The sequence below is a fragment of the Mesocricetus auratus genome, unplaced genomic scaffold (assembly GCF_017639785.1).
Source record: "Mesocricetus auratus isolate SY011 unplaced genomic scaffold, BCM_Maur_2.0 Super-Scaffold_100006, whole genome shotgun sequence".
Classification (NCBI taxonomy): Eukaryota; Metazoa; Chordata; class Mammalia; order Rodentia; family Cricetidae; genus Mesocricetus; species Mesocricetus auratus.
Genome location: NW_024429190.1, coordinates 100,969,162 through 100,987,120, shown reverse-complemented (window position 1 = coordinate 100,987,120; position 17,959 = coordinate 100,969,162). Strand labels below are relative to the sequence as shown.

Sequence of the window (17,959 nt, the reverse complement as noted above, 5' to 3'; positions counted from 1 at the left end):
GCAACTTCCATTCCCTCAAGTTCCCGCAAAAATACAAACTATGGATTCTGGGCACATAACAGAACCAGAGCAGAAGGAACGAACAAGACCCGGATTTCTGACCCCGACACTCCCAAGAGTCCAAACGTTGGCGGTTCCTTATCCACCGGTGCCCTCTGGTGGATGCCTCTCACTTTGGGTACACTAACAGCAGCTGGGCACTGCCAGCTTTGGGCCCATTCTATAGACAGAAACTGGAGATCCAGGTCTCCTACCACAGGGTCACAGCACCTGCAGCAGGGCTGGGACTCAGCAGGAAGGGATGAGCACCGAGAAGTCAGAGAGCGAGTGCAAGCCCTCCTTACCTCTGTGAACGGTGAGGAGCTCAAGCTCCGGAGGAAACAGTAACGGGACAGCCGTTCTGAAAACAAGGAACCACCACGGCAGGCTGACCACAAAACGTTTTATTTGATCCAGAAATCCTAAGGCACAAACACATCTTACAAACGTCAGCCGTGACTTGTTATCATCTATTTACAGGGCTTTGTCCAGTCACATGTACCATCGATATCTCCAATGTAAAAATACGGCACACTGCCACAGCTGTCGGTGATGACTATTCTGCCAAATCCCACAAAGAAAAGCCTTAAAAGATAAACAACGGCATCAGTCATCACCGCCTTCCTCCTTAACACAGAACTTCCACAGTAAAAACAGCTTTGTTTTTTAACAGATAAGGGAAAATGAAAGTTACTCTCAAAATAAACACTTTGGGTTGGTACACAAGTTTTTGCTGCCGTCCAAGTTTTTGCTTCTTGGAGAGGAAGTTTCTTAAAGGAACCTATGAGTGCACTGCACATAACCCTGTGGCATCCACAGGAGGCTGCTCCTTTGACTCTTTCTGCAGGATCTATGTGATATAAATACTTGCCGTGCACTTGGAACGATTGCTTCTGTCTGGTTTCTGATTGTACCAACCGCTATGCCTGGCAGACATCAGCATGGTCCAAGGGGCAGGAAAGAAAACAATTGGCCAAAGCTCCCCAGGCCCTCCCTGAGGCATTCAAAGGGATTTGTAAACTAGTCCCCAACAGCGTCGGGAAGGCGGCACTTAGCAGCCCCTGGCTTTACCTTGCCAGGACTTCTGCTGAGGCATGCGCCACTTAGATAATAGTCTGACTCACAAAAATAAAGGCCAAGCCTAGAGATAGGCAAAAACAGAACCCAAAATTGGCGTATGGGGTAGCTGCCACTCGGAAGGGCGTCTTCAGATTAAAGAAAGAAGTTAAATACATCAGGAATAAGCACCAACTGCCTGGGGGGCTACAAAGCAGGAGCAAGGATTGTCACCAAGAGAGCACAAGGGCATAACCCTTGGAATGCGCTATCGGTGAGGTGACAGCCCTTTAAAAGGGCTGTGACGGTTTGCTATGTGGTGAGAGCAGCTAGGCCCGCACAAATCTCCCTGTAATCCTAACTGGGGTGTGGCTGTCGGGTGGCACCCTCGTTTGGGTTCGGGCGTCGTTTGGGCAACAAAACTGGAGTGTGAAGCTGAGGAGTGCAGGAGAGGAAACCATTAAAGGCCCTGGAGACCTGGAGACCTGGAGCTGTGAAACTCAGAGGGTGGGGCTATTTACCACTGCAAACACACCAGAGGATGACTTCACTACGCTTCTCAATACTGGGAAGGGAAGGTGACCAGCTGTTCTTTCTCCTCTACACCCTAGACAAAAGAGGGCTGGCTTGAATTTCTTCTTCTGCAAGAAAGACATACGAAGAACTAGAACTTTCTGATCCGCAGGGACGTTGCAGAGTCTTCACTGGGGAGCCAGGCTCTCAGCCACAGCCTCCTGTCTGGAACAAGTCAAGCACAGCCCGTCTTGAGCACACTGGAGGGAACGTGCTGGGTGATGTAAGCCTCTCCTCACCGTAGCCAAAGCCAGCCGCTTACAGCCAGCCTTGCTTCAGCTAACTTTCACCGTTGGGTCTGGAAAAGTGGCGATACGACATGGGGGAGCCAGCACCCATGGGGACACACAGTGTCTCAACTACAGGAGGAAACGCACCTCTCCGCTTCCTGGGCTACAGAAGAAGGGTGATGCCAGAACCCAGGTGGGGTGTTTCACCAGTCTTTGCTATCTTGCCAAGTGAATTTCTCCTAATATCTTGGCATAAGCTCAGAAAATGCCCCGCCACATAAAAACATGATCACAACTAGAGCTAACTACAAAAAAGGCCCCCCGAAGTCCAGGGCTTTAAATACAACTGTTGCCTGCTTTCAAACGCAGGGCAGTATGCATCTGAGTTTGAAATTGACAGCTGAGCTGCCCACGAAAGACACAGATGCATTTCAAATGCATTCAGAATCATATTGAGGCTGCGGGTCATGGCGCATGCCAGAGACAGAGGCATCGGGAGTTTAAGGCCAGCCTGGGCTACATAAGAAGCAATATCATCAGGACTGCATCAAGTTTCCCGAAGGACAGGGCTAACAGCAGCTTGTCCCGGGCCCCCACACATCTGTGACGACTGTGGATGGCTTTTCCACATCTTATAAAGCAGAGGTCACAGCCGGGCAGCCGCTATACAAAACTAGATTCATCTACACATTCTGTTGGCCCTGAATTCATTTTAGTAGTTTCTAAGGTTTCAGTGTCCATGCCTTGCTTACTTTGAGGTTTTTTTTAATTTAGTGTGTATGCGTGCGTGTGTGCGTGTGTGCGTGTGTGTGTGTGTCTGAGAGTGCCACAGTTGGTCAGCATGAGGAAGTTAATGAACTCAGCTTTCAGGAGAAGGTAGGTTCGCAGGACTAAAGTTGGGTTGTCTGGCTTGTCAGAGCTAGACCTTAACAGCTTAAAAAGTAGATCTTCTCAGCTTGGAGACACTCATCTGTAGTGTTCTCTGCTCCGGAACAGGGGTGACTCAGTTTGCTCCACCGTGTCCTATCGCCTCTCTTGGAGGTGGCATGTCACCGCTGTTCTCCTTATGCCTGAGTACACTGGCGTCCCAGAAGGCACAGCCATCCCCCAGCAATGGAAGATAAAAGAAAAGGAAGAGAAACCTTCACATTGGTGTTGCCTACCTGTTTTCAATAAGGGCAGAATGTTCTCTCGTGTTGAGGTGGCTAGGGATTTTTGTGTCTTCATTTCTTTCTCCTCCAGGAACAAAACAGCTTCCCTATTCCTTCTGAAAAGCCCCCACAACCCTGCAATCCCACAGTTCTGAGGCAGGTTGGGACAGTTTCCTATTTAGTTACTTGTCAGAGGACCTAAGACTAGAGGTTGTCAAAAAAAACCAGTAAAACAAAACAAAACCAAAAAAAAAAAAAGTCACGTGGCTCGGGAGTGTTAAGTGTGAGCTTCAATCCCACATGAACTTGATCTCGGCCTGCAAGCTGACTCCCAGTGACCTCATCATCACGAAAGACAGGCTTAACTCCTGACCCAGGGCTGACTTCAGTTAGCACTTGTCTGGTAATCAAAACCTTCAGACCCTAACTTTTAAGGCCCGGTCTCACTTTTGAGTCAAAATACTGCAGCACCTGTGCAGGTCCTGTCTGGACCCCTGGGCCTGGGCAAGGATGGCTTGTGATTACATCTAGACATCCATGTGCCCCAAAGCCCCGAGCCTCTGCACTCAGGTAGCTGGGCGGGGTCCACTGAGGTGGTTCCCACAGACACAGGTCAACGACCGCCTCATCATTCCTGGCCTCCTGTAGCCCCAGCCTCGCCCTGGCCTCCTTTCCAGTGGACACCTCCCCCTCCCCACATACTGTTCACTCAGCCCCAACCTCCTCTTGATCCCCTACAGCATCAGAAAGCCCGTGCATTGTCAGGTCTCCCTAATTAACCTCGCCATTTGTACTGCGAGGGGCAATTCTGAGTCAAAACCTGCAGCTCTGTTCAGAACAGACACTTTGTCTGCGCCTGCAAGGCAATTCTCATTCCTAGCTCAAGTGACCAGATGGGAGGCAGAAAAGGGGTCGACTAATAAAATTTCACCTCGTTGCCCACAGTCAGCTCACCCTGAGCTAGGCAACCTCTCTGCAGTTCCATCACTTGGCACGTTAGAATCCGAGTCTTCTGATCAGAAACATTTGTATTTCAAAATAAAAGCATCCAGCCGCTAAATGCAAGCTGAAACACCACCTCATTTGGGATCCTGGCTTTTCAGATTAGCACAGAAGATGGCTCAGACGGTTTCCTCACCTGAATCCATGCAGTGAGCTCTCTGCCTGGGCCTTGCTTAGCTCTAAGCCCAAGGCCCCGTGCTGTCCCTAGACAATCTCAGGGGACCCACATTCCATATGCAAAGCTGAGTATCTATCCTACAAGGGGTTTCTTTGGGGAGAGGAGGCATAAAATATTTCTTGGCCTCAGTTTAAAAAAAAAACTGATGTTCCCAGTGAATAGTCATACATTAGCAATTCAGGCCCACCAATCTCCTTCAGAGAAGAAATGCCAAGACTGAGGATGGCCAGGGGAGTCTCGTGGAGTTGGGAGCTCCGTCTGCTTGGTCTGGATTCCACAGTGACAACATGGAACAGACTCCTCCTCCGCTGAGAGGCCTGGTTTCACAGCTCGCCCAGAGCAGCTGCTCTGTTCTCTGCCAGCGGACAGAGGAACGCACTCTCTGGAGAAGCCGCCAGCTGCCTGTGCAGAGCAGGGAGGGCACTTTCATCCAAAATACACACAGATCTCCGCTTCTTCTCAGTGAGAGCCGGGCTTCCCCTCCCCTCCCGCTGAAAACGTGCCTAGAAGGAAAAGCCCTGCCTCATCTGGCCTCCGCCCCACCTTGGGATCTTTCTCGGCAGCCTCCTTAACCATTCCGTGACCAGATAGGATCTCAGCACGGATCCTATCTGGTTAAGGAATGGGGGAAATCCTTCACGGTTCCTGGTAGAATGCTCAGAAAACAGACTGCCAGAATCCAGCAGCACTCATGATAGAAGTGACCAAGCGTGTCAGGACGAGAGTATAAGGGCTTCCACAGAGGAGACGGACGCGTCATTACATACATCTAACCAACAGCGTGTAAAAAGATGTTTCGCCTTTGGAAAAAGAACTTCTGTACAAGAGTCATTCATAAAAATAGAACATTTACTTTTGTAACAATCCCCTCCTTCCTGCTGTCTAAGAAGGTTTGTCACTAACCACATCAGTAGACTAAATGGCCACCACCTCCCACACTGTGTAATTTAGTAGACTCTGACCTCTAACATTCAGGACACAGAGCACCAGCCCAAGGAGAGGCACAGCTTCCAACAAAGTTGCCCAGCTGAGCATCAGCCATCATCGCCCCAGCTGCAGAGCAGTAAATGCAACTCAGGGGAACAAAACAGACAGCTGTGGTCTCCACATGATGGCTACTTTAACTCAGGGAAGATGCCCAGCTTCTGGCATCTTCTTCACATAGGATGGTCAAGGTGGTCAGCCTGCTCCATGGGACTCCATCCTGGCCAGCCATGTTTCCCAGTAATACAGAGACAGTTGTTTCACAAAAAGTGACTGGATGGACATTCAGTCATTGCCCGGACCTTTGACTCAAAGTTTACTTAACACTCAGTACAGTTTAAGTCCCACATCAAAAAACAGATGGGAACGTCACTTGCAGCAAAATCTGAGTCCCAGACAGTACCTGACATGTGTGGCTGTAATGAGGTTCAAAGTGCTTTTCCCACAAAGCATTTGAATTCAAGTAGCCGGGAAAGGCTTGCGGAGCTCAGCGAAGCAAGAACAAGTGGTACTCGTGTTTCCTGTTCTCTTTATCTGCTTCCTCTCTAGCTCCCAGAACAGGCTCCGATCCGAGGGGTGTCCTCACACAGCCAGCTGCCCCCTGACCTAGCGGACATGCCTCGTAGAGCTCCACGTGCTTTTGGGAGATGGGAGACTCTGCTAATCATCTGTTATAGAAGGCTAGAGTAGAAAGGATGGAGTGTTGGCCAGAATTTCATTCCAGATACCCTAGTGTGTGTGTGAGCCCTGCTCCAAACAGGCTGCACAGCTGCAGGGGTGAGCTGGGGAGCTGGAGCGGGCGGCGTTAAAGTGGCGTTGCTTAGATTCTCCCGTGTCCCTTACAAAGGGGCAACCGCTTGGAGATCGTCAGTGTAGCTGTGGCAACCGTGTTCTCCTTTGCATGCCCCCGAGGTGAGAAGCCGGGACGGGAGGGGAGGGGGATCCTCCTCGCCTAAGGAGAGAAGAAAGGATAGAGACACACCGTCAGCGTGTTTCACTGGCCCAGACCCCCGTCCCACGACATGGCTGGGGTCTGCTTTTGTCCCAGTGAGGCAGGCATCAGAGCCCGCTAAGGCCAACTCTCTCGTTCGCTTACCAGGATCTAGTCCCCTTAAGAGAGGAAGGAAGATCCTTCCCTCAGGGCCCAAGTTTTGCATGTGGTAGATTCCTGAGGCTGGGGAGGAGCCCTCCCACCTGGAGTGCAGCTGAAGCTAGGGTGGAGAACACTGCATCCAGGAACTTCAGGGTCAATACATATGGGGGCTTTGGAGGCAGGAGGAGGATAAAGGTACAAATGCTATGGTCCCAGCAGAGACACAACTCCACAGACGTGTTTTAGCATTCCAGTATTTTCCGAACGTAGGAAGGCAATGCAGGGCTGGTGTCAGGAGACTACCGCCGAGTCCCAACAACCAGAGTTTAATCTGGGGACCCCGCAATGGAAACCTACTCCTACAGCTTACCCTTGGATCTCCACACCTCTGCCATGGGACGTGTGCACACATGAAGAAAATAAACACACTTTTTTAAAGGCAATACCACGTACAACAGTCTATATAACACGGTGGAGGGGTCAGTCTGAGCAGCTCACCATAATTTACCATTATTTCTGCAGTTCAGAGGAGTTATGCTATTCCCTATCAGGTTTCACTATTCAATAAGGGAGCCTAATTGGAGAAATGCTTCGATGGCTTTCAAAAGTGTGGCCAGAGGATGTACGGACTATATCAAGAGCCCAACCCCTAGACAGGCTTTTAATCCCAGTGCTCAGAAGAAGGTGGATAAAATGAGGGCCCAGTTCCAAGGCATCTTACCTAGACCAGAGGAGGAAGAAACACTCTCAGCCAGGGAAGAGGTTTCCATTTGGTCAGGGGAGAGGCCTTCCATCAGAGGCAGAGACAACTCTGAGGAGGGCACAGAGGAATCATATATGCCTGAGTCCCGGGGCATGTCCGAGGGAATACCAGCTTTCACTGCGTGCAGCAGAGGCTGCAAGGCAGGGCCACTGTCACAGACGGGCGTGGCCCCCGTGTCTCGCTCCAGGCCTGCGTGGTGATTTTCCAGGTAGGAGTATGTGTCAGCTGGCCTGGTGGCCCCAAGTACAGAAGCATCAGCTTTCAGACAGAAGTCACTCTCGCGTCCTGGTTTGCTCAGGTCATTTAAAACCAAACCCGAGTCAAACTTCTCCAGGACTGGCTCCTGGCAGCGCACGGGAGGTGGGGGAGGGAAGGGTAGAAACTGCTTCTCGAACCAATCAGGCTCCTGATCTATAAACTGGTGCATGTTGCAAATGGCAACGTACAAGGAGCGGCCGGACTTGCTCCGGAAGTAGTTCCTTCTGCCGCTGTGTCCTGGGCGCTGACCCAGCCCCTGCAGGCTGTGCTCTCCTGAGTGCAGATGGGAACACAGCTCAGGAAGGTTGTCCATGAGCTTATACTTGGTGCTCAGGTCCAGGAGGCAGGGGACATCGCCTTCACAGGAGTAGTCAAAGTAGACGGAGATAAACTTGCTCCTCGCTGCAGGTGAGCTCTGCTTGGCCTGACGGAGCTTCTCGGCAATGGCCGCCACGGCCACTAGGAAGAGCTCTCCTTGGCCGCCGCCTTTGGGCTTGTAGCTCTTCTTATCTACGAAGTACTTCATGCCTTTGGAGCACACCACGATGACGAACTGGGACTCGTGGATCTTCTGAACGACCCATGCCCTCTGCCCTTCCCTGCAGAGGCTGAAATCCTCCCATAGATCCAGAGCCACCTGGAAAGAGGACAGGGTCACCTTGCTGCTCATACTACACCAATGTCCGGAGACAAGACTGGAGTGACAGTGAGTGGGGTCCCATCATCTGCCTTAGCCACTATTATCAGGGATGTGTGTACATACATACGTACGTGTGCGTACACACACACAGAACACCCAAAGCTGTGTGGTTAACAACAGCACCCACATGCTACATTTCCAGAAGCCATCTATGACATGTTTGCTTGTTTTTCGAGACAGGCTTTCTCTGAATTGTTTGAGGTTGTCCTGAACTCTGTCTGTAGACCAGGCTGGCCTTGAACTCACTCACAGAGATCCGCCTGCCCCTGCCTCCCCAGTGCTGGCATTAAAGGTGTGCGCCACCACCTATGACATCATTTTGATACCACGTTTGCCCTACAAGGGAAGAGACAGGGGCCAGGGTTTTCAGCAACTCGTCCAAGACACCTTGAGAATGTCCCCCCATGGAACCCACATTAGGACAGAGCCCAGAATAGGAGGGAGCTCAGAATGGCGAGTATGATGAGTGAGACTTCCAGATACAAGGAGCAGAAAGCTCCCGGGGACAAGGCTCTGAGAAGACAGCAGTGACCCCAGACCCGGTGCCTGGGCCACTGACCGGCGACTCACATGCAGAAAGGGGCCTCTGCGGCCGTGGTCACAGACCCAGGACACTGCTCTGCTGCTCAGTGTGGTTCCGCTGGCTAACCCGGTCTGGGTTCAGGGTCTTTACAGTTTCATAGGTCTACAGTCATAGCCCTACAAGGTCTGTGAACCATGAGGGTTGGGGGTAAGGGACCAAGAAAGTAGTGGAATCCATGATCAGGGAAAGGAAACCACGTGTGTCTGATCCTCACAAAGGGTTTTACCGTTCAAACTACTTTCACCAGCCACTGTCAACAGCATTCCCTAACAAATGTTCTGGCACCGTTTCTTCTGTAACTCAAAACCGCAGACTATACAGGGAGGAGCATTCGGGGAGGCGCTCTCTCCTGTGCTAAAATGGCACCCAAGGGAAGAAAGCCCCAACACCTGCCATCTGTTGAAAAGAATACTGAATCATCTCGGACTTTACCAGCACTATGCACATTCAAGCTAACTGGGTATTTAAAAAATATATGGCCTCTAGGTTTGTATATTGTATAAATAGTTCTACTAATCTTCTTATCTGGATTTTGTTAAATCCGTGTGGCATATTTTACAAAACCGTAAACTCTGTATAGGTCTGATTTTATCCTAATAAATAAGACACACATTCCTACTTCTGACTGAGCAATCGCAATGAGAGGCGCTCTGATAATCGGGAAATCATCGGAAATGAGCCAGCCCAGCACCAAAGAAGCTGAACAACCCGAACTAGCTCAGCTATGGTAAGCCAATATTATGGACAGTGCTGTAGCTATGAAGTACAGGAAACAAATATACCACTTGTGCCTGTGCCGTCTGAACATGTCAGGCCACCGGCTACAGTGACATTTCTCAGCAGTTCACCTAAGCTCAAGGCTTTGTCCCCCGGAGGGAAATCCCATCAGCTTGCAAACACGTCTTATGAACACCAGAGGGCGCTCTCACCAAATGGGTCAACTAGCAGTTCAAAGTAAAGGAACTGCCAAACATGGTCTACAGAAAAGCTAAATAGTTACTTCAAAAAGGAAAGCTAGGTATGGGGGTGCAAGCCTTTAATCCCAAGAGACAGGCCACAGATCTGTGAAACAGAGGCCAGCCTGATCCACATACCGAATTCCAGAATAGCTGGAGCTACACAGCGAGAAAAACCAAAAGAAGGAAGAGGAGGGGAGAGGGAAAAGGAGCAGGAGGAGAACTAAGAAACCAGCATGAAAAACCAAAAGAGGAGCAGGGTGGATGGAAGGCACAGGAGGAAAGGGAGGAGAGAGGAGGAGCAGGAGGAGGAAGAGGAGAACTAAAAACCAGCAGGGACACCCAAATGCTTGGTACATTCTGGAACCCTCTCCTTTTTACTCTAGCCACTGCCCTTGCACTGGTTTCTCCTCAGACCAACCCCTCCGCTCCCAATCTCAGCAGGACTCCTCCTCTCCCGATGCCCCCGCTGAGGCTTTGACCCTACAGGTGCTCACCCATGGTGTCAGGTGACAATCTCACATTCTGGTCACGCGTAACTCCCAAAACGTCCTGCCATGTGGATGCCGCTCAAGGGCTTCAAGCAAGAATGTGTTATCTGAAACATTTACTGCTGGTGACAGATAGGACAAACCCAGACTAACTCTGGTTTGGAAATCAAGGGACTGGGCAAAAATAGGTTTTCCAGAAAGTACGGGAGAGAAGGCATTGAAAAGAGATGTGGGGCTTATATCCTGCCCAGGGTAGAAGGAGAAACTGGATTGCGCACCTCACAGCCACAGAAATCCTGGAGGAAGTAGGCAAAGCTCTGGACCACGTTCGTGTGATTCTGGCCGTCTTTAGTGGAGTAGCAGAGGAAGACCGTGGGCCGTGGCTGGAGCCCGTCCCTGGGGAGACCCGCAGCATGTGCGGTGGACTCGGGACTCTCTTCATCTAAATGTGAATATATATTTTCTAAATTGGGAGAGAAGATAAGGTTGACACCTCTAAACAAAGCTTTTGTCTTTTTCCATGGGACCTTGGGGTCTCAGTATCCTCAGGAATGAGCAGCTAAGCTAGGGCACAGTGGACCCCAACAGAAATCCCAGCACCTGGAAGGTGGAGGCCAAAATAAAAAAGTCAAAAGTTCAGGAGCATCCTCAGCTACACGTAGGCAAGCTGGAGGCCAGCCTGGGCTACATGAGATCCAGTCTCAAAGTGCATTTACCAAAAGGAACAGCTGCTGAGGTCTACATCTAGGGAGTCTCTGGCACCCAACTCCGCCAGCCTCAGGTTGCACTGTGAATGAATGGACAGTCACTTCCTGCAGCAGCAGGAAGTGAAAAAAAATTGACAGAAACGGCCCTTGGATGTGCCGAGAAATGCTGTGGAGGCCACTCACATTAGTGAGGTGCCAGGGATGGCTCTGGAAACCAAAGCTACCAAATAAAGCATTCGTGGAGGGAGGGAGAATGGTTTTTAAGTATAATTTTTCAAAAGGTGAATCATACCAAAACAAAATATTACCCCTCCCCCCTCTCTCCAAAAGGTCTCATGGTATTACTGAGGCTAATCCCCAATTCCTCCCGCCTTAGCCTCCCAAGTAGCTGGGACACAAAGTAGTACCACCATGCTATTGTAAAGAACACAAGTCTTTTTCTTTTGTTTTGTTTTCGTTTTTACGAGACAGGGTTTCTCTGTATTGTTTTGGAGGCTGTCGGTCCAGCCTAGCCTCGAACTCACAGCGATCTGCCTGCCTCTGCCTCCCAAGTGCTGGGATTAAAGGCGTGTGTCACCACCGCCCAGCAAGAACACACATCTTAAGCGGACATCTTCATGATATTTATACCTGGGCAACCCCACCTAGGCCAAGTTTTCAGGTGACATAACTATCAATGATGAAGCCCTACATTTGACTCCATTCTCATACAGAGACTTCCCGAGTTTGAGAACTGGACTGTATGCCTCTCTATTGCCAGGTCCTAGAGATTAAAAGCCAAATATATGGATTCTGGGAACTTCGTAGGCAAAGAACTGCCAAGGAAGTATGAGAACCCCCCCCCCCCGGCCAGGCCTGAAGGAACCAGGGCTTCCCGGCTCCTTTGCTGGCACTCGCCCTTGGCCCGCCGGGCACTAGAGGGTGGGGAGGAGAGGGCCGGACAGAGAGAGAGAGATAGCTACCGAGTTGTTTCTTTCTGCACATCACAGTGAAAAGCGTTGCGAATGCCGAGATGACCACCAGAGGCACGGTGATGGCCACAGCCCTGATGGGCCCCGCCCACGGAGAGTGCACTGGAGATTGCAAAGGAAAGAAAGCCTTTAGACCTGAGCAGCAAAACGGGTTCACAGACGGGTAAAGGAGTTTTAAGCATGAGCTGACTTCCAGGGTCCCCCAAGCACCTTACTCTAGCTCTGCTGTGGTGACTAAGAGGGTTCGAGTTCTTTTTTTAAAGGGTGTGGAAAGGGATTCAATGGTTCTGAATGTGCCGGGAGGAGTGGGAACTTTGCCTAAGGAAAGCCCTCCTTCCCGCCTTTTCTTCCTGCGGCAGATGCCACGCCCACTTTGAGAAGAGGGGACAGTGTTGTGCATGAAATACATGCAGAGCACAGAAAACTCTAGAAACCTGCTCGAGATGTGACATCAGACCCCAGCTGAAGACCTTACCTGGCCTCACCGCGTACTGCACAACTTTCCGGGTTGTGTTGCTGTCATCCACCAGCTGCAGAACAGAGGGGAACAGAGAACAGAGCCGTGTTACTGCAGCTTAAGTGACAGCGGTCTATACACTGTATCCAGCCCTGTTACTGCAGCTTAAGTGACAGCAGTCTATACATTGTATCTAGGAGGGAAGTAAGACACCGGTGACATGGTGACTGCCTTAATCTTTCCGTCACCATGAGGTGGGAGCACAAAGGGAGAATAATGGGGGTAGTTAAGTCAGAAGAGATGACTCCGTGGATAAAAGTATTTGCTGTGCAAGCTAGAAAACCTGAGTTCAAATCCCCAGGGCCTGCATAAAAGCCAGAAGCACGGTGTGGGCGTCTGTAATCCCAGGAGAAAGAGACAGGAAAAGTTAGTTTTCAAAGTCAGCCTTGGCTCTATGGGGACTATCCTGTGCTACATGGGACTTGGTCTTAAAGTAAATGAACAAGAAAAGACTCAAAACTCTATGGGAGCTGCTTCCTGTGGAAGTAACGACAGACAGAGGGCATTTTGTGGCTGTCATACCTCAATGACACAATGTAACAACAGGGCATTCTGTGGCTGTACATACCTCAATGACATAACCCCCTGGAGAAACATTTTGGAGGAGGCAGCTGCTCGTCTCTGTATTCTGGTCCTACAAAGAAGCAAACAGCAATTCAAATGTCTTAGAAAAGGCCTCAGGCCTCTTCTTCCTGCAGCTGAAGGAGACTTGCCACTGGTTTTGAGCACACTTAGTTTAAAAACAAAAAACCAAGGGCCGCTGATCTGCTACTGACTAGGCTAGAGACCTGTGTTTTCTCCTTCCTAGCTATGCGGCCTCCAGCAAGTCAAAGGCCCTCCCCAGCCCCAGGTCTTCCCTCTAATAAAGGAGGGATGGAAGTGGCTGTTTGATGAGCAGTCCGGATTTGAAGAGCAGAAAGCCCGGGGATTGCCACACAGCACCTGGAAGATGCTTAAAACAATGCAAACTAGAGATGTCTGTGCTTTGATCCCTTGGTTCCGTGTCACCCAAGAGCCAAAGTGCCAACGGCAATGGTAATTCAGCTAGAGACAGGCCCAACAGCAAGCGTTCTTAAACACCCACTGACCACGGGAGCTTTTAACCCAGCCACCCAATATCACTTTGAAGCGAGTGTGTTCCTCACACGGTCACTCACCTGTTTGCAAGTCCTCCGCCTGAAGGGGCCTTCGTGCTTGAGCTTATAGTGGAGGTAGAAGGCACGGAAGCCGAAGCTATGCGGCGCGTGGTCGAAGGACACTTGCACATCTGAACCGCGCTGCGTGACATTCAGATTCCGAGGCTTCCAGACTAAGATGGAGAAGGACCCAGTAAGCACCCAAGGGCTGTCCCAGCACCATCGTGGGTTAACGCTTTGAGACAACAGACAGAATGTACTTACAGGGCTTACAGGCTATGTTGTCAGGTTGCAACAACAGGTCACAGGCTATTAGGTTAAAAGAAGAAGAGAGATGGCTAGTTTTAGTTTCAGGACAGTTCAATGTCTTCTTTCTATAACAACTAAACAAAATATACACTGGGCCTGGTATGCTGGGGAAGGTACAAATTACATCGACTCAACAATAATTCTCAGTACAATTATGCTGTATCTTGACAAAAATCTAAATGATGCAGAGCATTTCGTGTCACCTTTGTGGGAGCTATGTAGAGTCACTGAGGTTTTTAAAGCTTCTCCAATATTACTTAGCTTCAAGGCTCCCTCCAAAGGGAATGGGAAGACTCACACTTCTGTCACTTAGTATGTGGCAATGACTACTTTTTTCCCCTAAAGATTTACTTATTATGTATACGGTGTTCTGCCTATACGAATCCCTGGATGCCAGAAGAGGGCACCATCTCATTATGGATGGTTGTAGTCACCATGTGGTTGCCGGGACTTGAACTCAGGACCACTGGAAGAGCAGTCAGGGCTCTTAACCTCTGAGCCATCCATCTCTCCAGCTATATAAGAAGGCTCTAGGGTGGTTCTGGTAACCACTAAGATGTTACTTCAACCTTCACCTGCATTCTAATTTTTAGGCACAATTTTCATAAGCACATATCTGATTGTTATGTAGAAAGCAAGAACAGATGATACGCTAACGAATATCATCTTAATTAGGAAAGTAAGGCATGCAAAATAACTTGGCAGCACAGAAAACAACCTCATTAAGAATTTGAAAAAAGGGCTAGAGAGACGGCTCAGCAGTTAAAGAGCACTGACTGCTCTTCCAGAGGACCAAGGTTCAATTCCCAGCAACCACATGGTAGCCCACAACTGTCTGCAATCTCAGTTACAGGGAACTGGACAACCTCACACAGACACACATGCAGGCAAAACACCAATGCACATATAAAAAACAAAACCACAACTTCAGGGTTGTGGTAGAGCACGCCTTTAATCCCCCAGCACTCAGGAGGCAGAGGCAGGTGTATCTCTATGAGTTCAAGACCAGCCCGGTCTACAGAGTGAGCTCCAGAACAGCCAGAGTTACACAAAGAGGGGGGAAAAAAAAAAGCCAGGCTGTAAAACATAGAAACCCTGTCTTGAAAACAAAACCCAATTTGACAAAAGGAAACATGGACACGGGCTGGGGCTGAGACCTCATCTCACAGATGAGAAATAAAAAGAGACCAGTCACAAGGAAAGGAAGGGGATGCCAACCTGGACAGACAGCTGGCCACCCAAGACCTTGAAGCCCAGATGAAAAGTATGATCAGGAGGCAGGAGGAAGCCACTGAAGGGCTCATGGTGACTGGCCACCAAATTTAAAAGCAGCCGCTCAGGGAGAAGAAAGAGAAGCTGCTCCAGAATAAATGGGAAAGGTGACTGGAAAGCCAGCATGGCCGGTAGCTGGCGGTCAGTGTGGCCTCGGAACTGTGCCTCTACTGCTCAACTCTCAGCTCCCAGCAAAGCCCTTTGCCCACTCTGTGTGAGCACACGTCTTAGTTATGGCGGGTGTGTGTGCGTTGAGATTGTTACAGAGGTGGACTGAATAATATTTAGAAAGCATTTAAAGACCGAATAAACTTTTTGTTTTTGGTTTTTCGAGACAGGGTTTCTCTGTGGCTTTGGAGGCTATCCTGGAACTCACTTGGTAGTCCAGGCTGGCCTCGAACTCACAGAGATCCACCTGCCTCTGCCTCCCGAGTGCTGGGATTAAAGGCGTGTGCCACCAACGCCTGGCAAGACCGAAGAAACTTTAATGTTAATTTAGTAAAATGTTCTAGAAAAGTGGTCTCGGGTGTTCACTTTTCAAATCGCATTTGTTAGTTTTGTGTGTGGGGCATATGCACGCCACAGACCACATGTGGAAGTCAGAACATCAGGGGGAAACTCTGGGAGCTGGTTCTCTCTCCTGGTGTGGGTCCTGTGAATGAATGTAAGTGGTCAGGCTTGTTGCAATAAATCCCTGTGCCACCTTGCCTGCCTCAAATAGGGCTTTTTTTTTCTCATCCCATCCTGACCACCCGTGATGTGACAACATTTTATCTTTTTACCCTTGAATTCACCACTTATACTTTTTATTTCTAGGCTGTATTTTTGTTTGGTTTTAAATCGCCTCCCAACCATCTTATTTGGGGAGGTGAGGGAGGGATGCCAGAGATCAGAGGATCTTATGCAAGCAACCAAATCACAAAAGATCACGATCACATTGTTTTTATACATAGATGCATTAATGGTGATCACAGTGTCGTCAAAAGAGAAATGCTGGGCTGGTGAGGTGGCTTGGCAAGTAAAAGCACGTTGCCACCAAGCCTGCTGGCCCACCTGGGGCTCGGTCCCCAGGACCCACACAGTAGACGCAAAAGTTATCCTCTGACCCCCATACCACAGGAGGCAGAGACAAATGGATCCCTGTGAATTCAAGGCCAGCCTGGTTTACAGAGTGAGCTCCAAGACAGCCAGGGCTACACAGAGAAACCTTATCTCAAAAAAACAAACAAACAAACAAATAAGACAACAACTAATTAACACTAATAAATGTTTTACAGTATCAACTGCTATCTGGCATGGCAACACATGCTTGCAATCCCATTGGGAGGCGGGGGAGGCGGGGGCAATAGGGCCATCAAGTCTGAGGCCAGCCTCAACTGTATAGCTAGGTTCTAGCATGAAGACTCTAGAGCTAAGACCTTGTCTCCATAAATAAACAAGCTATATGTAAATAAACCATCATGCCTGATCCCAAAGAAGCAGACAGAAGCATCTCTAGTTGGGCTGGGCCTAAATTTTCTTGGTGTGTTTTTCTTCCTTCCTTTCTTCATTTTTCTTGGCTTTTTTTTTTCTTTCTTTTTTTCTTCCCTTCTTAGACAGGTTTTTTCTATGTAACAGCCATAGCTGTCCTGGAACTCGTGTAGACCAGGCTGGCCTCAAACTCACTGAGACCCGCCTGCCTCTGCCTCCCGCGTGCTGGGATGAAAGGCGTGAGCCACCACCCCGAGGTTTATTGGTGTATTTGTCTGTATGATTAGGGTAGGCTCCTGCTGTGCTGCCCTGTCTACACAGATCAAATTTGCAGTCATCTTGCTGCTTCTCTCCTGAGTGCTGAGATTACAGGCATGCGCCGCCATGTTTAGCACAACTTCTAACCCAGCTCATGCCAAGCATAGAACTCTACCCCTGGGCTACAGCCGAAGCCTGCTAGCCTTACTTACTTCCTCTTTATTATCACATGTATATGGGTGTCTTGCCTGCAGGCATGTCTGTGAACCATTTGTGTGCCCGTATACACAGAAGTCAGAAGAGGGCACTGGATTTCCTGGAACTAGAATTGCAGACGGTTGTGAGCTGCCAAAGGGGTGCTGGGAACCAAACCCAGATCCTCTGAAGAACAGCCTGTGCTCTTAAGCACTGAGCCAACTCCCCAGCCCTTAGCATTTATTCTTTTTGGAGGTTTGGAGGCTGTCCCGGAACTAACTCTTGTAGACCAGGCTGGTCTCGAACTCACAGAGATGCAGCTGACTCCCAAGTGCTGGGATTAAAGGCGTGAGGCACTGCCGCCCGACTAGCCTTTATTCTTGAAAATTCTTTTCTGAGCTGGTATAGTGGCTCATGCCTGTAATCCTAGCATTCAATGAGGCAGAGGCAGACAGGAAGACTGACATGAGGTTTAGTCTAACTCGAGCTACCTGTTGAATTTCAGGGCAACTTGAAGTGTAGAGAAACCATGTCTTTTTTTTTTTTTTTTTTTTTTAAAGTGAATTTGCTTCTCACCCTGCTTATCAGTATCTGGTATGCTTGCAAACACATCTGTGGAGAGATCAATGGAAGTAGAAATGACTCCTTTGGGAGCCAGGCAAGAAAGACCATACTCACCCCGGGTTCTGAAGAAGAAAGGATGGTAATTGCTTTCATTTTTAATGGAAGGGAAAGGGACAATCTTTACAAAGTAATCCGTTTCAAATTTCATATTCAGAAAAGGCTGAGATTCCATTCCCTAAAAGGGAACAAAGACACTTGTAGTGTGAGGAATTGTCCACCCCCACCTACAAAAGACCAGCACTCCACACTGTCACTTAGACACAAATGCAGGGCCGAGCAGGTCCCAGGAAAGTCAGGTCAACTTGACAGACTCCGCTTGGGTTTGGAGCCCTGATGCTAAAGATGGACAGTGCTGTGTGTTCTTAAGACAAGAAAGCCATGGCACCTTAGTTCTGAGTGTTGGAGCTGGAGGGATCGAAGAAGGGTGAGCCCACAGCACTCTT

General features: G+C 49.4%; 1 protein-coding gene across 2 annotated transcripts in view; it reads right to left on the bottom strand.

Annotated features, from left to right (window-relative positions):
• Positions 1 to 428: 428 nt before the first annotated feature.
• Positions 429 to 17,959, bottom strand: part of Il17rd (interleukin 17 receptor D) — a 59,751-nt gene continuing 42,220 nt past the window's right edge. The window contains exons 5-13 of one of the 2 annotated variants that reach the window (XM_005077677.4): positions 17,571 to 17,691; positions 13,653 to 13,697; positions 13,410 to 13,561; positions 12,821 to 12,886; positions 12,211 to 12,265; positions 11,727 to 11,837; positions 10,336 to 10,520; positions 7,028 to 7,964; positions 429 to 6,165 (exon numbers count right to left, since the gene is read on the bottom strand). In XM_005077677.4, coding sequence (XP_005077734.2) covers positions 6,053 to 6,165; positions 7,028 to 7,964; positions 10,336 to 10,520; positions 11,727 to 11,837; positions 12,211 to 12,265; positions 12,821 to 12,886; positions 13,410 to 13,561; positions 13,653 to 13,697; positions 17,571 to 17,691 — 1,785 coding nt within the window. In that variant the 3' untranslated portion in view covers positions 429 to 6,052. The remainder of the gene's footprint in view (positions 6,166 to 7,027; positions 7,965 to 10,335; positions 10,521 to 11,726; positions 11,838 to 12,210; positions 12,266 to 12,820; positions 12,887 to 13,409; positions 13,562 to 13,652; positions 13,698 to 17,570; positions 17,692 to 17,959) is intronic. The other variant, XM_040747778.1, reaches the window with a different exon arrangement.